Source organism: Colias croceus, chromosome 3 (genome assembly GCF_905220415.1).
Source record: "Colias croceus chromosome 3, ilColCroc2.1".
In the NCBI taxonomy this organism is placed as follows: Eukaryota; Metazoa; Arthropoda; class Insecta; order Lepidoptera; family Pieridae; genus Colias; species Colias croceus.
In genome coordinates this window covers 12,464,453-12,491,230 of record NC_059539.1, presented here as the reverse complement: position 1 = coordinate 12,491,230, position 26,778 = coordinate 12,464,453, and the positions used below count along the sequence as shown (strand labels likewise).

Genomic DNA, 26,778 nt, shown 5'->3' with positions numbered 1-26,778 from the left:
AGACTCTATTGCTATCAGCGGATAGAATAACCAACATGCATACGCATAGGCTATAACCTATTGCTAGCAACCGGCAAGATAACCATGTATTATAAGCCGTAAGGACTAGTTGACCGGACAGACTATCTTGTCACAGTATACCTTGTTATTGTTAGGTTTCTGAAATTTAACAATAATAAACTTTGGTCGATCCAAAGTAAGGTGTAAACGTCTACAAAAAATTCCTGCAAGTAGCGCAAGTGTTTACGTAAGATAACATAATAATTTCCGTTTCAACAAATTGGTACTTTTATTTTTCCTCTTTAAATAAAATTAGCAGCTATTGTTCCACATTTTGAACAAAGGTCATCGTCGGCGATTCTAAATATAAAAATAGTCCATTTCTTTTAGAAAGTAAATACTTTTTAATGTATTTTCTTAGATATTTTAAACTCTATTTATTAACCCTACGTTCGTCTTGTTTATGTTAATTTCATTATTTTTCCAATAAACAACATACCTAATTAATGTCCAATAGCACACGTAATAGCATCCAGGCAGCGAGTGATTCGTTAGCAAGATACAAGAGAGTCGAAGCCTTTAATTCAGTTTCACAAACTTGTCTGAGCGCCCCGGAACTGTTTGTTTTGTTTAAATTCAACGGATTTGAGCTTTCATTTTTTCGCTAATTAGAATCAAGCAAAATAATTGTGTGATTATAAAAACATTTATGTCATTAAAAGTGACAATAGTTTTTCATTATCTTCATTGAATGCTATTGATGAGTTATTGATAATAATTAAAAAAAACATCTAGTAGTATTTTATATTTTCAGAGAATTTACTTATTTTAGTTAGGCCACTGAAGATCAAACCAACATCTTATAAGGGCAACTTCATTAATAAATTTAAATGCTTAAGAGCACCTACACGGGCCAATGCTAGTTTTAGTTACAAAAAAGCACTTTCAAAATTATTCAAATTAAAAAAAATAAACTAAGTACGAAAACGACGTCCATGTCAGTCACTTAAAATTTAAAATAGCTATGACTACTTTTGAATAATTCGGACACAGAATATAACATTAACCGCTATTGTTGAAAAACGTTCAAAATCAACAATAGTTATGATAGTGAAGTAAAATGAAATGACTTCAGAACTACTTCAAGTTAAAACAAAGTTGAAAACGGCTGCGAGCTTAATTGAAATAGTTCATTGCAAGAGGAAATCTTTTTAAAAGCTTTTACCTACTTATTAATAAATTAACTTCGAAATTTACGGTAAACATAATGTAGTTTATTGTTTGATTTGATGAGGAATAATTATTATTGTGTTTATTAGATGAATTAAACTGATGTTTAAAACACTTTGAAGAGAGTATTATAAAAAGTATTGATATATGTTGAAACTGATGAGTTGATGACTTATTTTGAGCGAGTGTGAAGAAGACAAAACGAAGATAATTTTTTAAATTGTTAAATTGTTTAATGAGATTCATGTTTGACTTTCGCAGAATTCAAATTTGTTTATTTGACAAATTCGATTCAAGTGAATTTTTTTGTTGTTCCTATCCATTAAAATTTCTACATCTAAGTTTATTGAAAAACAAACAAATACGAATAAAGGCATTTCCATCCTTTTATTTCGGTTATGAATTATCAATTAATGTTAATCATACATTTTGATTACACAGTTCGTAATATACATTAGGGTGGAGCGTAATATTTTTTTTTGGAATTTCGAAATGGAACTATTGCCAAAAGTTGTCAGATATGATTACATTTAAAACTGTATATTTAAATTTCTTGATATATTTATGGAAATACTGCCCCAAGCCCTCTGATATTTTGAGAAAATACACTTTTTAGACAATATTTAGATGTTTGATGGAGATTAATAAAACAGTAAATTTTCAATAAAAATTACTTATATTAGCTTAGAAACTACCCGTATTATCATAATTATAAAAACATGGAACTAAATTATGGAAAATTATAACGATTATTTCGACAAAAAAAATTGGAAAAAATAAAAAAATCAATGTGTTTTGTAATCTTTTTTTGTTTCAAAAACAGGCATAATTTTACTTGATAGAAGGCGGGTTCGTATGAATCCATCCCTTCTTATTGGACCACACACTGCAGCAGAGGCTTCTGTTACTATTTTAACACACCTCTCTGTAGCTTGGGTGTGACAAGGGTACTTTTTTAGAAGAGGTATTATAAAATGATCAATTTTTTCAGGCGTCTCAATGCACTCGAGTATAATGCTTGTGCTTATGTTTTTTTCAAATTGGAGGCTCCGTGACGACCAAATCATTCCAAATGACGATGTCAATGTAGTCAACAGCATTGAAATTTAATTGAGGAACCTTAAATTCGCCCCGCCACGCCCCTAACTGCTGAATCACGTGCCTTAAGGATTTTACGTAGTGCCAAAACTCTTATATTTTTTCTTACGACAGCCAACATAGCCAACAAAATATTCTCTGTATGACCAAAGAAACCATTTCGTTGTATGACTGGATCTACTATCATTTTCAGGTGTTCGGGGAGGTACCTCGAAAGAATAATGGTTTTATGCAAATGTTTTGCACCATAAATACATGTTGGTTTTGTTTCAATGAAAAACCACATAGGCGCGTAAACATTCAAAATAAATGTTACCAAGTGTATTTAGGTTTTCCGTAGGAGACGTTGTCGAAACGTATAATCTAAGTAGTCTGTTTGCCATCGTGAGCCACCTGGAATGAACAATTTTGCCAGGATTCTTTTTGGATAAACTTATACTACAATGACCGCAATTAATAGGCATACAAATATCATACAGGTATCTACTGTTGATCGGAGCTCAAATCTTGTACGTTAGAAATATCTGGCACAATGGTCGACGCGCACTGAAGTTTAAAAAATTTCCGTTTTTTGCTAGTAACTAGCGGGACCGCGGGGGTCGCGGGGGTGGTACTAGTGATGTCCTAGGCGATAATATTGAAAGATTGACTTTTATCTAACCTAAATTGTATTACAAAGTTTTAGAAATCTTATTAAATTATAAAAAACAAAGGGAGAAAAAATCTCGAAATTTTTGAAATTTCTCAAACTTGAAGTTACTTGGGGCAGTATTTCTAATTGACCAATTTCAAAAATATTTTGGCTATAGAAGATCTATACATTAACACAACTTTTGGTAATAGTTCCATTACGAGTTAACAAAAAAATTTTTTTTTCATACAACGACACTCCACCCTAATATACATATTCGTTTCATGAGACTTGAAAAAGAAATATAAAAAAATACCTTAAATATTATCTTTTATTAGGTACTTCAAAAACGTCTTGTAATTCACGTCCATTGATTCCACTACTCGCCTTCATACATCTTTATTGTGAAGTTATTTATATTTTAGAGCCGGGAAAAGCTTTATTTTCTGAAACGCTTCAGAAAAGAAAAATGAGTGAAGTTTTCGCATAAATAAAAGTTTTACCTTCCGAGCGATGACGCGTAAACACTGGCGAGGCTCTTTCGTTCGCCATTTTGTTTTATTGTGTTTAATTTTTAAATTTTACGTTAATGTAAGAAGGTTCTACTCGAAGTGTATGCTTGTAAAGCTTTCACGCTGTTCGAGCTCGGCAGATTGTGATGATTTTTCATATTAAAATAGATTGAATTTTGAACACCGCAGGATTTTTTGTTGATAAAAGCGGGATATGGGGATGATAATTGTATGATAAATTACTGTAATTACGTGAAGTGCATGCGAGCGAAGTCAGGGGCTTATCTAGTTATACCTACTTTTAAAGCCACACAATCTAAATAGTTACTAAGAAGGTATTTAAATTATATAAATTTTAATTATTTCAGTTAATATTATTCTCTTTCAAAAATATTATGATTTAGAGCTTAATATTAACAAAAAAATGATAACGAATTAGTGAAGAATTCATAAATTACACGAAATGAAAAACATTTTTTCTTAAAGCTGAATGTTGAGTTAACAACTACGGGTGGAACCATAAAATTAGCGAATGCAACAAAATATTTTTACCTTTGACCTTTTAGAAATTGTTCGGTGTATTTTGTTGCAGATGCATTTTACATCTAATGTTAAGTAATTCTAATACTTTGTTTATTATAACGAAATATTCATTTACCACTTATTTTGTAGCTTTTAACTAAGAGAAGAAAACAACTGAACTAGTGTATAGTTTACAGTTCGTATTTTTAAACGATTAGATAGAGCAATGAAATTTTCTTATAGAGAACAAAGCAAGTGCCGCCATTTTCCGAGCCACGGCCACACTAATCGAGTTGATTCTCGCTATCTTTGTGGTTCTCAAACTTGGTTCAGCTCTTAATGCGCTTGCCAAAGAAGCCAGGAGATATTTAAAATGGATTACTTATAAATACATAACCATAATATGTAAGTGATATGGTGGTAACGGTGTAGGTCAATGAAGAATCCGCCGGTTTAATAGCCACGCCAGCAGCGTCCTACTAATAAAAGTTTGTTCATTTGTGTATCAGCTAAGAAGCCAGCCGACTTTTAATTTCGTTTCTTTCTTAATTTCAACCGTCCGAAGAGAAACTTGTTACGAGTAGAGTAGAGCCGGCGATTGACATCTTTTGTTTTGTAATTATAAAAGTTTTGTTAATCAATTTTTAAATGCGCAATTTTTTTCAAATTGATTTATTTTTATATGGCCCGCTTTTCAGCCATGTTTTCGTTGTTTCTCATTTAAATTACACATCTTGTAAGAATTTCTATAGAACACAGTTTTTCTATACCAATATTATAAAGAGGAAAGGTTTGTAATTAAGTATGGTTTTAACGCATAAACTACTGGACCGATTTTGATGTAATTTGGCACAGACAATCTTTAGACCCTGAGAAAGAACATAGGCTACCTTTTATTGCGAAACATGTACCACGGGCGAAGCCAGGGCGAACCGCTAGTAACTAATAAACAACGGATAGGTACAATGGGCTGATGATAATAAAATTTACTATACCAACTTTCGTCGTCTTATATATTTTTTATACGTAATATTGAAGTGTGTATTCTTATCACATACTAGGGGTCCGCCCCGGCTTCGCCCGCGGTATCTACATATTTACGTTTTCTCTACATAAGAACCATCCTCGTACTTCAAGGAATATAATAAAAAAACGGGTTTCATTTGAATATAATTTATAAATTAGCTGTGAATAATTAAAATAATACAAGAAAGTTAGGTAGGTAAGTTAATGGAAAGCATTTAATTTGCAGGGATCACAAGTGGCCGAGGGGCTAGAGCTAGACGTTGCTCCAGCATGGCGAAATTCCCGGATTTGAATCCCGCCTCGTGATTCGATTATTTTCTATTCTTTTAAGAATATATCATTTATAAAAAGCATTTGAATGAATATTAAAAGCTGTTAATATCATAATCCTATAAATAAACGATTACAGTTAAATCGTTCCAAATAATAGCAAAACATTGGTCGAAAATAATTGAAACGTCATTTCATTGATTACACATTACTGTGATGGCTGACAACACAACGCTTGGTTTAACGTTAAAATTCCATTGAAGCCAAAACATGTTTGCGATTTTCGGGTACATACATTTCGTTCTGATTTATCTGTTTAAAGTTGTTAAGCTATTGCATAGCTTCGAATCGAGAAATTCCGTAACGAAAAAACCTCACGCTCCCCACTCCGACGGGCGAAGGTGTGGCTTGAAGGCATAGCATGCAATAGCTTTACCGCGGCAGTCCCCGAGTGACACACGTCTTTTTTTTCTGTGAACAATATAGGTCATCTATAGATTTTGATTTTTTTCTGTACTTGTAAACGCGTTTAAAATCAAGTTCAAGGTTCAAAGTAAGGAGCTCTAGATATCATTTTGTTCCCACTGCAGAGACCTAATTATTATTAAGTATAATATATTTAATAGTTATTGTACTCTATGTAAGTCGTTATCGGTTATCTTGTAAGAAAATAAATGTTTAAATCTTTATATACCACGCATTTTTTGTTTGTACGTAAGTACTGGAATAACTTCGTCAAAGCTTTGTCATATTGTTGAAATAAAATGTTAATAACTTAATTATTATGTAATTTCAGTCTTATCTACAATTCGCGTGAAACCGCACAATTGCATTAAATTTATGACTAATAAATAATATATTAAATTAAGCTAATAATATTTTATTGTGTGCAAGAATAAAGCCAAACCACAATGTTTTATAATTATTTAACAATAGTATTCGTGTTATAATTATATTATTACTTGCATTTTATTATCTTTATGAAAGTAATCTATACTAATATTGTAAAGCTGAAGAGTTTGTTTGCTTGTTTGTTTGAACGCGCTAATCTCAGGAACTACTAGTCCGATTTGAAAATTTCTTTCGGTGTTAGATAGCCCATTTATCGGGGATGGCTATACTAAACAGGAGCGGAGCAATGCGGGTGAAACCGCGGAGCACAGCTAGTATTTCATAGGTATGCTTATGTAAGTTTCTCTAGTTATCGTTTCGAACGAATGTAACAAAATGTAAGCTTGACATTGTGCATCTTTTCAAGATTCACAATATAAAAATCAAATTAAAAAGTATACTTAAATAATAAAAGTTTATAAAATAATAAGATTGATTTAAGAAAGTACAAACAAATTTTTCACCAGCAACATTCCAGTGTGTCGTCAGCTTTATGTTTTTTCGATTATAGTCGCATCGTTCGATTTTGTGTGCATCTAATAAAACCTAGTTAAAAATAAATTAAATTACAATACACATAGTCACATACAAAATTACATATAAGCCGTCCCGAACACAGAGGTATTAAACAAATCGGATGCGCAGCTAGCAAAAACAATGTTTATACAGTAAAAGCCGACGCCGATCCGATCATCCGATTAGCGCATCCAATAAACAACGAACAAGCTCCGTTATTAATTTTCGATTGATTCAGATACCGTCAACCATTTTGTTTTGCTTTATTTGTTGAACGGTTTTATGTGTTTTACGATATTTCTGTATGAAGGATTGGGGATTATTTGATAATTTGTACATTGTTTCTTTAATTTCATTGATTAGCATTTGAATTTATAGTTTTGTCGTGAATATTATTAAGCATGTAACTGCAGTTTGTACTTAAATAAGGTTCATTCTTTCTTAAAAAATATTTAAAGTATTATTTAAGTAATGCGAAATTTTTAATATTAAAAATGAAAAATTTACTTAGCATATTCTCTTCATTGAAGCAAAATATATGATACGATTTGTTAAGCAATTAAAAAAGCTTTTTAGCTTCTTTTCAAATCTACAAGCAAATTTATCAAATACCTTATCAATAATATTATATTATAATATGATTAATTATTATCTACGTATGTTTCTTGAATTCCTTACTTACTTTTAAAGGTCACGGTCACGCAGTGGACGGGAATAGGCTGATGTGATGATGATGATGTTCACTTAAAACTAAGATTGTATACACGTAAAATTTAATCTTCATTGGTAAAAAGGTTTGCAACACTTGCCTCAGCGAGACGCATCCTGCCGGACCCAAGCGGTAATTTCCTTTCATGCCTTCATCAGGCAGATAGAGGGTTTTCCTTTTTAACTCTGTCCACAGAAGTAACGGTATTTCGTTCTTAGTTTGTGTTATATTGTTCTGTTTTTAGAACGTAGTATTGTTGTATATGTCTTTGTTTATAGAAGAAATTAAAAAATTAAAAAAATATACAAAAAAATTGGATCGTCTTCAACTAGACTACATTGAAATGAGATCAAGCGGAAGATACTAACAAATAGGACAAGAACAATTATTATCTAAATTGGTTCACCCAGACGAAAGGTATCTCCTCCTTTTTTCAATTCAATTGTAATTAAGTATTATCAATGTCAATTATTTTGAAAGAGTGACGTGCTTGCTAAGTCTTGTTCGTTTTGTACTAAACAATAATGTTTCGAAGAATCTGCAAAACTTAATTTCATATAACTGTGCCACGCGGTTTCACCCGCGTTGCTCCGGTCCTGATGGTCTTAGGGTGATGATATTATATAGCTTATAACCCTCCTCGATAAATGGCTATCTCACACCGAAATAATTTTTCAAATCAGATCAGTAGTTCCTGAGATTAGCGCGTTCAAACAAACAAATTCTTCAGCTTTATAATATACATAGTATAGATTATTCATAAAACGCGTGGGAAGTTTCATTGCATGTACCTACGTATTGTATAGTTCAATGCCTGAATGAATAAAAATGTTAAGTTTTGTGAATTGACTTCAAGAAAGAGCAGGAGATTCTAAAGTATGGAGAACTTTCATTTGGGTGAATCGATTTTGTTGATTCTTTTTTTATTTGAATGATGCTTAGGTATAGGTCCCGTTTAAATTGTGTCATGTTTTGAAAGCGGTTTTTTTTTTGTTTAAAATTATTATTATATTGCTTGGACAATGAACACAGACGTTAAACAAAATAATAAAGTACACTAGTACAACAATTAAATAAAACAAGAAATGAACTTATCATTTCGCTTTGTCAGATCGCAATTCGCAAAACAATGCTTGCGAAACTTTCAAATTGTAACTCGAGTAAAACTTTCCAAGAATAAATAGGAAATGTCTCCTCTCTAAATAGTGGTCTGGATACACAGTTCTGTGTTGTTTTGCTTTTAACCGATTTAAAAAAAGACTAGTTTTGTACCCGCTTTAGCTCAACATCGCTTCAATTGGTATTGGAAAATATTGCGTCAGTTATAATGAGCGCATAATACTCGGGTACCATCAGAAGGAAGGTCCTTTGGAAGGCTTACGTGGAGACACAGATCCAACACGCAGAGGCCCTTTTGAGAACTTTAATGTGTACCTAATTATTATTATGCAGAAATTACTGTATCTTTATTGATGTTTCATAATATTTACTCCCTTATTTTAGCATTAATTCATAATTTAAATATTTAAATACACCTATATAATTAAAATCAATACTTTTCAACAATTTTTCCTTTATAATAATGTTGACGATTCTTAAGAGCTTATGTAGGTATATTATAACAGGAAATCGTATTTTTTTCATTCCTATTTCCTATATTATAAGTATATTATTCTCTCATACTAATGAGGTCTATTTTCTAAAAATTAATTTATTTTTGTAATTTTCCCTAAGGAAATATTATTAGATTTTAATTTGGCCCAGATTGGGAAACTGAGATTCTAAGAATTTTCTTGTTAGTATTGAAATCTATTTCAGAAATCTATTTCAAGGTAAAATAATAATGAATAATTATTTAAGGTTAAGTAACAAGTATTTACAGATTATTCATTTGTATTTTGTATTCTAACTTCTAAGTTAAAATAGAAAATACATTGATAAAGTGTACCTATTTTAGTAAAATGAATCTTATTTAATATAAGTAAGTTCATTTGATTTGATTTTGTAATACGAAAAAATCAATCCTTCTTAGGTATAGGTATTATAATAGCGAAAGTTTGTGAGGATTCTGGCGAAAATAATGCTGGATATATTTATTATTATATTTGACCTATAGTTACTTACCTACGTATTGAAAAAACAGTGGTGAAGACCTTCAAATCGGTAAGTCGGAGGTTCAGCACCAGGCGGGCTTGCAGGAAATAAATTATTTTTTCAATTTATCTGCGGCTGTTGATTACACCACCACTGCTCGAAAAACATCGTGAGGAACCCGTCATGTCGGATAATAAAAAAAAAGTGGACAAGTGTCATCCGCCAACCCGCACTTGGCCAGCGTGGTGGATTATGGCCTGTACCCTCATAGGAGGCCCATGTCCCAGCAGTAGGAACATTTATATAGGTTATCTGATGATGATACGCATGATGCAAATATTATTTTCTTTTGGCCAGTCTAACGTTTGGTCACCATTGCATATTTAGGCAAGATACATACAAATTCTTGTAATACAAGTCAATATAACATATAGTTACATAATTAGAACACGGCCAAATTCAATCAGCCCCGGGGTCGATCATTAATTCTCACACCACATTTGACTTCGGTTAATCTTTCGGAAGACTGACTTATAATAGCTAACTCGGCCATTGGACACAAGGTGAAAGATGTCGCGATTCACTTCATTAAAGAGTAAAGTATCCTACTAATATTATAAATGCGAAAGTTTGTGAGGATGTGTGTCTGTGTGTTTGTTGCTCTTTCACGCAAATACTACAGAAACGATTACAATGAAATTTAGCACACATATAGAGGGTAACTTGGATTAACTCATAGGATAAGTTTTATCCCGGAAATCCCACGGAAACGGGAATTATGCGGGTTTTCTTTTAAAAACCTGGGCGAAGCCGCGGGCGGATATCTAGTATTCTCATATTTCTAGACTCTAGTTAACTAATTGTTATTAGATTAACGGATTATTAATTCTCAACAGTTGCACTGATCGAATTTCATTTACGATCAAGTTTTAAATATGCCTTCTATACGTTGCTAGACCTTGTTTGTTTATCTCCAACGAGATTCTCACGTATTACTTACGGTTAAATAATATTTAGGTACATGTAACGTTTAACTAGGTACCCATATTACAATATAAACGTCTAATAATTACCTATTATTTACAAAATGGACTAATATACAAAATAAAACTATTTTTAGATCACAATCGCTTCAGCTTATAACTTAAACAGCGGCCATATTAATCAATGAAGCGGCGAAAATTTTATTAAATATCTCATCCATATCTTACGCACTACTAACATATAAGTTTATATAATTGTTACATAGCATTAATCCAAATATTAACGGATTGAAATCTTGTTTGTTCGCGTAAGAGTCGATTTTTCAATCCTTGGTTAAAATTTATCCGTCCAATAAAGTATTACACGAACATATTAAAAGGTCACCTGTAAACTGTCAAATACGGACAATTACAATTGCCGGCAACATACTCACAATGTCTCTGGCACTGTGGGTACTTATGGGCGACGTGGAGCACTTACCTACCACCAGGTGACGCGTCTGCTCTGTTGCCTCCTATTGCATAAAAAAAAATTACAACACATTTTTGAAATAGTAGTTTAATAAGTTATTTGATGAATAAGCTTAACCAAGGATTGAAAAGTCAGCCCTAAGTAATATAAAAATTACCAACTAATCTGGACTTATTTAAAAAGAGAGCCTACACACACCTTTGAAAGTCGGTAACAGCCTCACTAAGGTAACTTTGTGAGGCTCAGGCTCAGGCTTTGTGTGTGCTCATGGGCGGTGGTGATCACCTCACTAGGTGACCCACCTGCTCCGTTACCCGCTCTATTTAAAAAAAAAATACCAACTAATCGTAATGAATTTGAGCAGAATTGAGCATAAACTCATGGTTTAATCGATAAAATAGAATCGTTCCAAACGACAAAAATCACATGAAAAGGCAAGCAAACAATAAATACCAAATTGCCAACCAAAAGGTTTTAGGATAGGATTAAATAGAATTCTAAAGCTGAAAAATGTAAGCTCCGAAGCTCATTAAGCCTACACAAAATATGTATAAAAGTTTTCATGCAAACAACTTACATATTCCACTCTTGGCTCTGACGTGATGTTTGAAAGGCTTTATGCTGTGGGGATTTGAAAGCCTTAGGTTTTTAATAAATATCTTAAAAATGTGTTTGTTTCTTGAATACCTGGGTATTCTTAAGACCTAGAACTTTTGTAAAGTCTTGTGAATGTATGTTTTGACTTTGAACATGTTATAAAGGGGCTTTCATATGAAAAGTGGATTTGTAATTAAAAATGATAATTAGGATCTAACAATGGAAAATAAAATATTTTAAAATAGTTACATAACATTTCCGTCTGTTTTAATTAACTACTAAAGTCTAAAACTGATAACGACATTGTTGCATTGCACTGTATTGTAAACTTTGCGATAAAATTGTTTATATTTTAAAGTACGTTTATAAACATTTTATATATTTGTTTAAATTGGCCCATCACAAAGCGTGATAACTTTCAATAAAGGTTAAATTTAATCTTCTATAATATAAAAATGAATCCCAAAATGTGTTGGTAAGCGCATAACTTTAGAACAGCTGAACCGATTTCTTTAATTCTTTTGCACGCCTCATAAGCGAAGCGTTGAGGTGGGTACTACTGTCACTTCGCGCAAAACATCTGATTTTTCAAACATAAAATGTCTTTATGTATCATACATTGCACTTGTAAGATAATACATACACACACATATTAAGAAAAAACACTATTTTTAACATTCATGATATTTTTGATGTCATTTTTGTTATTTAAACTAGTTAAAAAACAGTTTAAAAAAGTTCTGTCTTGGACGTCCGTGTGTCTGTATGTGCGGAGGATTTTCTTGTTAACACGATAGCGACCGAAATACTTTACTAATCGAGTCTTTTTTTTTCTCTTACGCTTGAGTATGCTCAGGAATAGAACCCTTTCATTTTTCAGGGTCTGATTCGATGTGGTTTAATTGTTATTAAATAAACAAAAAAAAATTCGACTGTTCTCCATAATTTTAGTATATATCTATATATTATATTCTTTATTTTATTTTATTTTTTTTTTTATATTTATAGTGTACTCAAAATTCACCATTATAAACTCGATTCTTTATACTATAAGCCAAGGTTTAAAAAAATAAGTTGGTAGTCAGTCCCTTAAACCTGCGCAGTTTCACATCTAGGTGGGGCCACAAGAAAAATAGCTCAATTATTACGGTACCGCTTTCTTTACTTTTCCAACTGTTTTATTTTATTTCTTTTTTATATTTATAGTGTAATCTTTATAAATAATCAATTTTATTGTAAAGGATGAGATTATGAGGCGTGCACTTTTGGATTTTCCAAACTATTTTTATTATATTCCTTGAAGTACGAGGATGGTTCTTATGTAGAGAAAACGTGAATATGTACCACGGGCGAAGCTGGGGCGGACCGCTAGTTTATGATATAATTTTGGTATTGTTTATAAATTATAAAAGTTGTTTTTCGTTTCATATTTTATAATTATATAGCCATTTCAATGTAAATACATCTTATTCCGTAACATAGTTCACTCGATATTTTAAAACTCTTAAAAAAAACAATAAGTAGATATTTTAAATCAAAGTATTCATAATACTGCATAATATTAAATCAGAGACGACAGAAACTATTCGAATTACGGTAATACCGAAGAAACTTGAAGAAAGGTATGAAAATGAATAAAACGCCTGTTACGTCATCTCGACTTGCATAAATCTTGGAAATTCATTGATGCAAATCTCGAGTCGTCTTCATACAATATTTGAAGCGTTTTTCAGAATTTAGGAATCAAAACGAACAAAGAAAATCTGCGACTTGTGCTGCTTTTAGCACCGCGAAAACACTGGAATTTACACTAAGTAATAAATCTCGTTAAATCAGTTATGGCTGATGTATGCAGGTAGAGTAAACGGTAGAGTACTAACTATCCTACTTACTATACTAACACACCATTGGTAGAGTAGACTAGACTACCTAGTAAAATTGGTAGAGTGCTAGTTCACTCTATCTTTTACTCTACCCGTATACCGTAGCCGTACCGTAGTAACATCTTTAATTTCTAAATGTATAATACTCGCGTAAAATCAAGCGCAAGAAAATACTGTTACCATTAAAAAGATTTTAAATACGAAAGTAACTTGTTTGCATATCGAGACATGAAACCTGTACAGCATCAGATAAATTTGGTAATATTTGGTGATGGACGTTCGAGAACAGTTGGGGGACAAAACACAAAAATAACAAACTTGTTGTAGAAATGTCAAAATATGTGCGTGGGTAAAACTTGCATAAAGCAATACATACTCGTATTTTTTTAAACTGCAAGCACCAACAACATTTTCGATTCAAACTGGCGCGGCGTCCAGTTTAAGCGCGCAAACCTACTTAAAAATTGAAAACAGAAATTAAAGTTATTACAAAATTTAATTTACTACTAATAACGTAATGTTATGTCAAATACATATAATCAACGTTTTATCGCGCACTGGACTGGCATAAGGACCTTACAATCTAGTAGCTAAACCACGTAAATGCTCCTCTAACCCTATTAGACTGCCTAGGTAGAAACAGGGAAGGAAGGAAATAAAGTACAACGCCTGGGAAAGATTCATTTGGCGTAAGATTGTGCAGAGCTAATAGACTTAACTAGGTCCAATGAAGCGATGTGATTTTAAATCCATTTATGTAGCGACTGAATAATTTTATATTTAATTTCTTTTGCATATTTTAATACGCGATAATTAATTCCGTTTGAATTAAATTTGATTGAAAATTTATTTATTTTACGGGATTTTGGTCGACATTTTTGAATGTGTAAATATTAACGTTATTGATGTTTTACTAACGATGTTACAAGTTATGTTTGAGCGGTATAATTTTCATTTAAAAATATTTTAGGTTCTAAGCTCGATTGTTTTGAATTTATTTGTCAAAGCATTATTTTAAATTAATTGAATTAATAATATTGTTTTATTTTACTTAAGTGTAAATTAAATCCACGTAATTATAAATAATAGTGATGGAAAAACACTGGTTGTTTTTTTTTTCATAAATAAATTAATCCCCTTTATGATAATTCAAGTTGTTTTCTTGAAAAAACAACATCAAATTCTGGTCCGGATATCCCCTCTAGCTAAACATCAAAATTCATCAAAAAACGTTCACTCAAAGATGAGATCACAGATAGATTCTGATTCATAGAATGGTCCACACAGATAACATTTAATACATTAGATCACATTCATTACGAAAAAGTTCACCATCGAGTTAAACTCAATTATACGGATCATTTATATCGAAATTCACCTCAAAACATTCGTGTGACAAATGCTGCCATCTATGGATGACAATACAACATTAAATTCAGCAGTAGCGTTTAACCCAAAACGGCGCGCGGGTCATTTAGGCAGATAACGCGTAGATTTATGCGAAGTGATTTTTAACCCTTATAACCCGATAGCTAACGGGCTGCTTGATAAATGACACGTTTTGTAACCTAAATTTGTATGTTGTGTCAGTTTTTATCATTTTATCATTGATTGTGTAAGCTAGTTCGGGATTTATGTGCTTGCGGTTTAGAGGATTTGAAATGTTTTGTTGTCGAGTTTGTATGGGAATTTTGTGACTAACTATATTATTAACACGTTCGTTTCTTTGGCTTATCAACATTTATAACGCGTACCTCTAGTTTGGAGTGGTGTGTTGATTAATAAGAACTTAGAGAACGTAAGTTCGATTCCTAGTAGCTATTGCCTTATAACCACTTATTTAAAACCATCTCAAAGAAAATATAGAAATAATTTTTTAAATAGGAATGTTGTAAGACTAGCTATTAAATGGCATTCCCAAACCCATCTCCAAACATAATACAAAGCTACCGAATTAATTAAACATTCGACCCCTTTAATAGAAATAGCAATAAACTATTTCCAAACTGAAACTCGAAACGTAAATATGCACGAAAATATCCGAACCCGTACCCTTCGAACTCGAAATCATTCAAGTAATTATAATCAGATTTTGCAAAGTCTTTAAATTCAGCTCAATTTCCGGAACAGTGTTAAGTGTCAAACAAATAAGTTGTGAGGGGTCCAAAGTAACCCGACCGATACAAGTGTCGTTAATCATTGTGATAGTAAGGAACGGGTTGACTGCTTCTGCGGCACAACTTTGTTATGAAGACTATTTATTTAGAAGGCTACTTCAACTATAACTTGGTTAATTTCGCTCGTTAACAATTCGTGGTCTAATTATGAAAATTCGAATATAGTACAAATAAAATTGAAGTGAGTTATGTCAAAACGTCAGTTTTATTTTAATGCATATTTTGAAGGGATATAAGTACGATTTCAAAACAAAACCATTAGTAAACTAGCCATTTATTTGTTGGATTCGGAATCCGTTGGAATAATTTTGAGTGAACTTTCACTGGCAAGTATAACTCAAACAACATAATGTCTTTATTTCTGTACTATCAAATTGAATAAATTATTATAAATAAGTACATCAGCATTATTATAATTATAGTATCATTACGCTGAAATGCATTACCAACAATCAAAGTATTTATATAAAACTTTTGTTTGTGTTAAATAGTTATAAATCACCAAAATATTATTTCTTGGAAGGAAATCTATAAATTTGAATAATATCGTAAGGCACTTAAAAGGTCAAATCTATTTTCAATACTGTAAATTATAGCAATTACTGAACATGTATAAGATCATTACTAAATTATATACATATTTGCAAATCAATATTAAAGTTACAATTAAGTTATATCCAAATTTTCTGCGAACAATCTTTATTTTGAAGTTTGATGAAATATTCGAAACTATTCATACTAAGGTAAATAATAACTCAGCTGGGTCCATAAAAGGGTATGAATATGTAATGTTTAAATTAAAAAACGTACTTTGTCCGACACTTGTTAAGTTTATGACCAAATATAAAGTCTCAAACTCATAAATGAGTCACGGAACGGGTCCCTCTTTACAACCAATCAAATTGCCGTGCGAAGCGTACTGTGCGTGACGCGGGGGTAAAAAGTACCCCGAGGGATAAATAAAACTACTTTATTTTATGTACGCATTTTAGTGTTACCGTCTGTTATGAGTTTTATGTGACGGAGTACATTTTAAACAAATAATTTGCTTGATATATAACTATGTACGTACACATAGTAATACTTTATGGTTCGTCTACGTAATTTAGAGTGCATTCTCGAATTGCAACGGTACTTAATAGATTTTTATCATTGCTTTTGATGTTAGTAAATAAAAATATTAATGTATCGGATCATCTCGCAACGTTCAGTGAATCAAATATGAGATTGGTTATATTGAGCAAATCAATTTTTTTCCAAACGAGTAAATATAATTTTATTAAGATTATTTATTTAATTACAATACATTTTTTTAAATATTTTAATTGGAACAGAATAGGTACAGAATATACCACTAAACCCGCCGACTTCTCAGAAGGAGAGTCTCAAAATTGTCGTAATTTTTTAAGAGTACGTATGTACCTATGTACATATATTTATTTATTTTGTTCTGAAGCAACAATGTTTACTGTTATAACCTTTCACATTTTCATGTTTTTCCAACAATTAGCCACTTGTTCCAAATTAAATTGTTACTTACATCCTTTGTATTTGTAATAGCCTTGTTATTGCAAAAAGGTAACCTAATACTAATAAAGGACATTAAACACACTCGAAGGACTTCAAAAAAGTACCATTTCAATCAGCCATCAATTAAATTAGTAGCTTTGTGCTTTACAAAACAGTAACCATACGCAATTAAACGAATTTAATCCCTAACTCGATATTGACAAGGTCCATTCTTAAATGAAGAGATAGGGGAGGTCGAGGCAAATTGGTATATCCCCGAAATTTCTTAAAAGGGAAACTGTTTGCCTCCCAAGGGAGTCTTAGTCGAGATGCAAGTGTTTGTGGGGTGAGTTTGGTCACTATATTGTTGGGAATTAGAAATGAGATGTGAATGCAAAATTAACTTGTTCTTTATAAATACGTCATTTAATGAAGAAACTCAAAGGCCATACTTATTGAATTTTTCATCTGTAAACAGCAGTTTATAATTATTGTTAATTCCAATTTAAGAAAAAAAACTTCTTTAATATCAGCTATTTGTAAGTAGATATATTTATCATGCGACCTCTCTGTTGAAATGTACTATGTACCTACTTTATAACATCTTTATTTATTACCATCGAATTAGACCACTTTACAGTGCACAGACACTAGCAATTAATAAAAATAACAATTTATAACTCGAACCGTAGCTACAATAATCAGAAAATTACATCAATTATCAAACAGAAGTATGCCATAAACTCGAAATTGTTTAGACGATCATTTGACCCCAGTGCCCCCGGGGAAGACGCGATAAATTTCGTGAAATTATTGTGATCTCGAAAATTACATAGAGCTGAACAAAATGATAAATGGCGGTGGTGTGATAGCGTCGGGCTATTAACTTGTTAAACCTCGCATTCCTGGTGTATTTTACGGTTAATTAAGCGGTTTTCATTTTTAAATTAATTGTAAATTGATGCACGGAGCTGTTTGTTTCAACCTGATTTACGTGGCTATGTAAATTTTAACAAAGATACAAGTTTTTTTGTTTTGTTTGGCAAAAGCGAATAGATTATCGAACTCAAAAACTATTGTTGGTTACGTATCTTTAACTTTTTAAATAAATTAATAACATAATGTCTAGCTAGCTAGAAAAATTTACTTCAAATTATGAAAAAGAAATATTTTTATGTAAATTGTTATTATAGTTTCAATTACTTGACTGTAAAATTGTGACGTCATCCCTCTCTCCTTCATCCCTCCCTCGTATTAGAAAATAATAACATCAAACAAGCAACAAGCAGCATTACCCAATTACATATTATTATTTCAATCACAATAAAGCTGCACAGTGCACACTACATTGCTATTACATAATATGTAGATATTACTTGACACAACTTTCTCACAAAAGTATCGCACATAAATCTTTAAGTCTATCGTTCGACATTACTCAAACATCTCGCTATGCCCTCGGGGTGGCTATTAAGAAATACAAGCGAACACGTCCCGAATAGTTCCCCTCACAGTATGCACAAAACTTCACCATCGTATTCTGCATTCAAATTACCTTAGGGAATATCCTGGGTACAAAGATTTAGAGCGTCTGTCCAAGATGTATTGGAAAATATATGTTTTTTCGGAAATTTATGACCTTACAACGGATTTAAGGTGGGATTTCTTGATTTTAAAACTTTAAAAGTTTAAAACATTGTGTGTTTTTGAAATAATTTAAAAACAAGTACGCAAAATAGATTTCTTCTCGTTCATTGGTATATTTTTTCAACGTGTATCGACTGATATGTTTTCAAAACTAGCTGAAATAAAATAACTTACTAGCGAGTTAAAATAAACACGTCTCAGTTATTATTAAAATAAATGTGCGCATTGCTTTAACATTTTTTATTAATTGTTTTTTATTTAAACTGAAAATAAACGACTGAACAATATTTCCATTTTAAAATTTCCCTTTTAAATAAAATGGGCTAAAAAACACATTTTAGTGTATCTTACATTAATTTTACAAATAACCAGTTTAATTTTCTGTTCACGAATAAGATAATATTTAAAAAATTCAGTCGTTCCTTAAAAATGACTTAAAAGTTAAAGGCCAAGGACGCAGCATATTCAGTGACTTTAATTCTTTGTCCAGATACGCCATGTAAACCTTGTATTAAGCAATTTAGTTTTGTTTCAAGACGTGCTCTTAGCGCTTCAATTGTTATGAACAAAGGAATATGATTATTTTATGTACATGCAAGAATTAATTAAGTTCATACACAAAATTCTACGCGCTACGAATATGTTTCAATGGTCTTCATGCAGATCGGAGACTTTGCTTCTACAGAATCGATAGGCGTAATTTTTTGAAACTAATAAATTAGTTGGAAATCTACGAATTATTCGTACTTGGAAATCTACAATTAAAACTACATTTATTTAGAAGTTTAAAAGGTTTTAAATACAAATACTAAATAGTAATGACCTTGATCGTAGACTAAACAAAGTCTAGCTTTTGAAGGCTAATTAGAACATTGTATTCGAGGCGAAATTGTAGTCATTAATTCCGTTGATCCCGGGGTCCTTTTAACCATTTCTAGAGTCATTTAACTAAACGTATTAGCCGGGAAGGGTTGTAAACTGATCAAGTGTAAATATGTAATGTTTTTATTTGCGCCGTTCGGGGCTGATGTCCTACGCTATTAATTCGGACTCGACTTTTTTGGGAACTTAAAGCCCATTGAGCGTTAATGCTGTCATTTGTTTACATATTGTAGTGGAGGGTTGATTTTTATGGGCCTGCTTTGTATTATAATTGGGGACGGTGGATTATGTGGATAAAATATAATATTATAATGAAGTAATTTTTATACCAATGGAAATGTAAATTTACAAAGAATAGAAAAAATTCGATCACGAGGCGGGACTCGAACCCGCATCCTTTCGCGCCATTCCGGGGCGGATGCCTCACCAACTCAGCCACTCGAGTCCCGCCTCGTGATCGATTTTTTTCTATTCTTTATAAATTTATATTTATAAAGCATTTGAATGCCATAAAACCAAAAATATAAATCCAATGGAAATGGTCAATATCTAAGTTTAGTTTAAAAAGATGCTGTGGTAGATGTTTGTAAAAATCCTGTTAAGTTTTATTGAACAAAACTGTATGGTGGAAAGCAATGGCCAATGCTTAGTGCACAATGATATTATGATCGAGACTATATTCCGGATATAGAAAAAATAATATTCACAATAAAACATTGGTCTGGTTTTTTAAGAGTTTTTTACGTATACGTGGGTAAATAATTCAAAATTATGGCTGTATTTTATGTCCATGTCCGATCCGCAAGCTGCGTATAGAAGACAAGCAAGCTTTTAACTTATTCTCAGTATTCACCCAACTTTAGTTTACAAAATAAACTTATCTAAAAAAACGTTACAATAACGCCTTTTCACCTTACTCATTACAAATACCTACCCTTATAAATCCAGTTTCTAAAGCGCTAGGGCGGATTTTACGACTGTGTACATTTAATTTTTTACCGAAATGCAAGCAATTACTTAAAAACGCAACTCGGGCAAGTTGAACGCAAATATAAAGAGTTGGGTACTTCAGTCCCCTGGCGCTGGTGAGGGTTGAAATAAATTATGGCGAGTGACGAGGATTTTGATCCAGATATTATATGGATACTTAATTTAAAGGATATTTTTAAAGTTTTGTAAAAATGAAAAAGGGAGTTGTTGACTATTTTTAACCGACTTCAAATAAAAGGAGGAGGTTATTAATTCGGCCGGTATATTTTTTTTTAGGTGCAGACGTTTAAAAACGTGAGCACTGAACAGGTTGAATATATCGAGTTTTAAATCAATTGACAAGGAACAATTCTGAAATACTATGAAAATAAATTACTTAAGGCACAGTTTCACCAAGCTCTGTTAGTTAGTTTAACACGTTGTTAACTCTTTTAACGGGACATCAATGTAAGAGAGTGTCCCACCATGACCTAATCGAGGTTTAGTTTCCTTAACACGGCATCATATTTAATTACTGGCATAGAGGCTCTTTAAATTTTTAACAAGCGATTAGAAAAAATGATTTGATGTTTTCTTGCTGTCAAGATGGACTCTGCATACTATTTTATTTTTGAAAATGAAGATGTGTTGGATGATTTGTATAATTTGGATTATATAGTGCGAACGCGACGGCCCAGAATTTATAAAGAGGTCGTCATTGTTTCGTAGAATATGATGATGTTGATTTTAGTACAAGATTTCGTTTATCAAAACAATCGGTTTTGGAAGTATTGCAATTAATTGAAGATAAACTCGAATAACCGTTGGATCTGTAAGTAAAACTATCTCGTGAGGTAATATTTATATTTTTGTGCATAAAAAGTTCCTTCCTGCATACTGTATTATTTTCAATTAAACCATAATAATCCTGTGAGTCATGTCAAATCTAGTATTGAATACCAATATAGGTACTTCAAATGTAAACTTCACCACTACTCAGGTAAGGCTCAGGCCTCCTCATGATTATGAAATTTACCTACTTATCTTAATTTTAAATTCTGTTTTAGGAATCAATCAGTTTCACCTACAGACCAACTGCTTATTGTAGTGCAGTGCAGTGATGGCTCAGTGGTGAAAAACATTGTGAGGAAACCGACATATCATAAGATAGCGTGGTGGATAATGACCTGATCCCTTACCGTGTTTAAGTTTAAGTTAGCACTACCAATCCCATGTCCCAGCAGTGAGAACGTATATGGGCTGACGATGATAATGATCCTAATTTAATTTAAATGTGACATTGTTATAGAAATATGTAATTTTTCATGTTAGTTACCTAAATAAATAAAACTTGTGTTTTTATAAAACATTTTTATTGTACCCTTAGATTGTACCTATCAACATCATTCAATAAATTGGTTATAACAACTAGATACTAGGTTATTACGAACAAGAATTTACTATTAATTTACTGCTTTCTTTTATCTTTGTCTTTATTTTTCTTGTTAATTGCTCTTCTAGTATGAGTAATTTCAACCAGATCCAGTTTACCTTCTACCAAGTGAAATTGAACCGCGATTTTTCTTCAACATTATTGTATTTATTCAACTCAAAATAAAATTAAAATAACACAAGAAAAATCACAACAAAACAATCTCCAAATAACATCAAACCACATCAAACATTTGTAACCATGGTAACGACCAAATCGTTTGACATATAAACCAGTAAACGTAAAAGTTACTACATGATTCTTAAATTTTATACTGTATCAGAACATCTCGATTTAGTCGAATTACCAAACATGACAGTTATTATACAACTAGAACAAATAGCCCTAATGTGCGAAACTATGGCATTGTCAACTATGACATTTTGTTTCGGGCGGTTTAAAATACGAATGAATGATTCGTGAGTCGCTCAGTTAAAGGTCGATTTGATAAACGGCTGTTAGATTTCCTTCTTGGGACCTGAAGAGTTGACAACGATGTTAAAATACATGTTTATTTTGAAGCTCGATTAATAAATCTCTGATTTAGAAAATATTGGTGAAATCGGGTCTAAGTATTTTAAATTTTAATCAACACATTTTCACCTCAATGTCTATCAACAGAGGTTCATAACTACTGAAATTAGAAAAAGTGTACCCCAGGATCGTAGGATCTATTTAAGGACTCAATTTAATATGTTCCTCTCACTCATCCATATCACTGAATTATTCCATCATACTGATATCCAATTTCCATTCAGAGTTAATATATTATATTTTCGTTGACATGTCTAACGTCCGTGAATGATTAAATCTGGTTTTAATTTTACTAAAAACAACCAAACTAGAAAATTACACTTAGGTAAATAAAAAAAAAACACATACACACACACTACACACTTACACTTGTACATTGACATATTTTGTGCCCATGTGTAAGTAACTTTTTATGATAAAATTTTGTATTCGAATCGTAGTAAATAATAAAATTATCATATACCTACTAGCTGTGTCCCGCGGTTTCACCCGCATTGCTCCGGTCCTGATGGTCTTAACGTGATGATATATAGCTTATAGCCTTCCTCGACAAATAGGCTATCTAACGCCGAAATAAATTTTTCAAATTCGGAAGTTCCTGAGATAAGCATGTTCAAACAAACAAACTAAGAAGTAGTATAGATTTAATAAATAATAAAATTTTTAGAGCACCTTATATAAACCACATAATATCGATCCATCAAATAGAACATAATCACAAAAAGGCGTTATGATAATTTCGTTTTATCGCGGTTTTTCGTGAATTTTTATTCAACCCTCGCGTGCGTCATGGGACTGATGTACCCTTTGTTTTATATTCGCAAACTGAAGCCAGCAGGGTTAAGAATGTTTAAAATTCGGCGCAGAAAGTGTTAGTCATTAAACTGTGCGTAAGGCACTGAATAAATTCAAAATTGTAATGTGCTGTAAGACTGTAACTTATGTAAAAATACCTACTTTTTTACAATAATATGTAAGTTTTTCTCGTGCTTTGTTTTAACCGAGTTACCTATATTAGAAATTTTAGGTCTATCCTACAGGTACCTAGTGGAGTTATAATTAGTCGGTATGGATAAGGTACGAAACTATAAATTATAATATTATGAACTTATTAAGAACTATGTCGTTTAATTCAAGATACGAAAAACGGCAAAATAAAATAATAAAAGTCATATAAACGAACCTTTAAAATTATATTTATCATAAGTTATTGCATTGAAGTTTAAGCACAAAAGTGTGAGATTTGATAAAGAAAACATTTACGTAATAATATATAAAGAAACACACACTCCTAAAACGTAAAATACACGAGAATTTCGGCACACCGAACCTCAACGAAAGAGGTCAGCAAAACTAAAACTATTTAAAACACAAACGTAGTTTTCTGTAGGAGTGTAGGAGACGATAAATTTTTGCATTAGCCGTCTCACTCAGGGCGTAATGGTCCGTGGGAGGAACTTTAAATTAGCAGCAACGGTTTATTGCGCGGAAAATTGACGAAGCGCCCTCTACAGGTGTTTATTAACAGTACTTTTCTAACTGTAGTGTACTTGTGCCTTTTTATTGTAAGGATTTGGATGTCCACGTACCTACTGATATAGTTATCGTGCGCAATTTAGAATCTCCAAAAAATTAATTATGTGTATTGATGTGTAATCCATACTAATATTATAAATGCGAAAGTAACTCTGTCTGTCTGTCTGTCTGTTACTCAATCACGCCTTAACTACTGAACCAATTTGCATGAAATTTGGTATAGCGATATTTTGATACCCAAGAAAGGACATAGGATAGGATTTATCCCGGAAGTCCCACGGGAACGGGAACTATGCGGGTTTTTCTTTGAATGCGCGGGCGATGCCGCGGGTGGAAAGCTAGTCATACCATAATTCAGTTTGTGCACCACCTACCTGCTTTATTTGCTTTGCAAGCTGCTCCTTTGTTGTGAAGATGTCTGATAGAAATCGATTTCAAGCGATAAGACCACCTTGTGAACTGGCTTTTTAGGTGTAGTATTTTTCGCTTTATGTATAAGAAGTTTTATTTATTTTAATGAACAAGCGTATACTGGAACACCACTCTTAACTTTTTCCACGGTCGGTATTATAATGCAAGTTAAAAGTAAAAAAAAGTGATTAAACATAAACATTCCTCTTAATTTTGATTGTGAGGGTAACTAAACTTGGTAGTCTGTCTGCACACTTATAAGACAAGTCGGAAAGTTACATCATTAAAAACTCAGTCTCTAGATCGATTTTAATGACCTCTGTTATGTCTACGTCTTGAATTGTAAAATATTACAATAACAAATGCGAAGAAATTTCTCAAAGCATTAAAGTTCGCAATGTCACCTTGTAAATAATAAAGAGCTTATAGCTACTATCGAATTGAATCTTTCTTAATTCACATATTCTAAAGGTTCAATTAAAACGCCCAAATTACAAAACATAAGAAATTTATTAATATAAACTACACAGCGTGTATAAAACCTAGTTTCTTATAAAAAATCAGCTCCCATCTTTTTAACTTAGCAATCGGTGCATCCCTGTCAACCCGCTTGCTTTTTTTGTACTTCCTTAGAAAGTGACCATCGACTTTCACTCGCTGATCAATGTTGTCGCGTGGTCCTGGCACTTCGTCCGTGATCGTGACTTTACCGTGACCGTCACGGGCGCTTGACCGTGGGTAGAACAACCACCGCTTGGAGCCGAGGCCGTCACTTTTCAATATTTCTTGAACTTTATCTTGCCGCTTTTTGGTTGCTAAATATTTGGTTGTGCTCTTTTTATGCTTACTAGCTGGAATAGCATGGAAAAGGTTAGTCAATTGCTCAATATTTGAATTAAATAACCTATACAGAAATTAAACATTACTCTAAAAATATTTGGATCTTGAGAAACCAGCCAAGAATTCAATAGCCACAAAATTATGGACTTAAGAGAGACTGCGACATAATTATAAATTGGAACTAATCGGTGGTAAATGTTAAAAATATGTAATGACGACTCGAAGGTGCTTCTAAAAGGAGTCTACTTGAATAAATAAATGTTTGAGTTTGAGTTAGAACATTAATTATTGTAAATACTGTGCACACTTACGTCTTAAATACATAACTCGAAAATCATCCAAAAAGCTTGGCGTTTTCATATTCAACTCGCGGTGACTTCGCGGTCTACTGTGACTACGTGATCGTGACCGTGACCGTGATATTGTTCGCGACCGTGACTTCGACCGTGACTGGGAACGGTCAGATAGTGAGGTCTTACTGCGAGATCTTGACCGCCGTGCATCACGTTTTGACTTATGTTTTGAACGACTCTGCCTGGAAGAGATAATTTAATTATTAGAGTGTAACATATATGTGTGACATATATATTAATAAATTATATATTATTTATATGTTATTATTGTCTCAGCCTCCTCTGGAAATATAGTCCAGAGGCTTTATTTTCTATTTTTATAATTTTTGGCAATAATCTAATTATAATACCGTTTGCTACTTTTAGATGGCTCTGGTCCCATTTCATAATAGTCCCCAAAACCGTCGCCATGATCAGGGTAAGTTCCATCGGATATGGGGGGAAAAGGAGAGGCGTACGGGTAACTATAACCTTCCATTATACAACATTACACTAAAAATAAAATGTTTTTATAAATTATTGTATTTTATTTCGATATATATGAGGCACGTGTCACTGTCAAATTTTGTTTTTATTAATTGTAGAGAGCTTTAGAAGGAGGTTTGTTGTTTTTAATGACGTTTGGTGAAAATTAGTTTGTAGTGTGCGGCTGCCTGATTTCTTACCACTTTCTTACGCTCTTTTTGAAGTGAAACTTCTTTATATTTAAAATTTAGTGTAACATTTTTTCGTTACGCGTGACATTTTTCCGTTACGCGCCATCTTTTTCTCATCCCCACCACGCGTCATTCGACGTATTTCTGTAAAGTTGCATAAAGTAAATTATTTTTTTGAAAAGTCATAAAGAAGTTTCACTTCTTACGTGTGTACACTAGTACACGCACACATCTTTTATTTTGTGTATCTACAGTACAAAATTTATGAATTTCATTGAATCAAATAGCTAATTAAAATGTGCTTTTTTAAAGATGTAAACCAAAAAATATTTTGCTAT

At 32.2% G+C, this 26,778-nt stretch overlaps 1 protein-coding gene across 1 annotated transcript; it reads right to left on the bottom strand.

Annotated features, from left to right (window-relative positions):
* Window positions 1-25,113: 25,113 nt before the first annotated feature.
* On the bottom strand, window positions 25,114-26,289 carry LOC123706307 (serine/arginine-rich splicing factor 4-like). The gene is made up of 3 exons (XM_045655504.1): window positions 26,135-26,289; window positions 25,743-25,966; window positions 25,114-25,442 (listed from the first exon to the last, which is right to left on the bottom strand). The coding sequence occupies exons 1-3, from the start codon at window positions 26,260-26,262 to the stop codon at window positions 25,114-25,116; spliced, it is 681 nt and encodes a 226-aa protein (XP_045511460.1). The 5' UTR covers window positions 26,263-26,289.
* Between the last annotated feature and the right edge of the window lie 489 nt (window positions 26,290-26,778).

Bases quoted from the DNA above. Each gene is read 5' to 3' on its own strand.
- LOC123706307 (XM_045655504.1), bottom strand. From the start codon at position 26,262: ATGGAAGGTTATAGTTACCCGTACGCCTCTCCTTTTCCCCCCATATCC. The intron at 25,967-26,134 runs GTATTATAATTA...TATCTCTTCCAG, and splicing joins CCATCTAAAAGTAGCAAACG to GCAGAGTCGTTCAAAACATA. The intron at 25,443-25,742 runs GTAAGTGTGCAC...ATGCTATTCCAG, and splicing joins TCGAGTTATGTATTTAAGAC to CTAGTAAGCATAAAAAGAGC.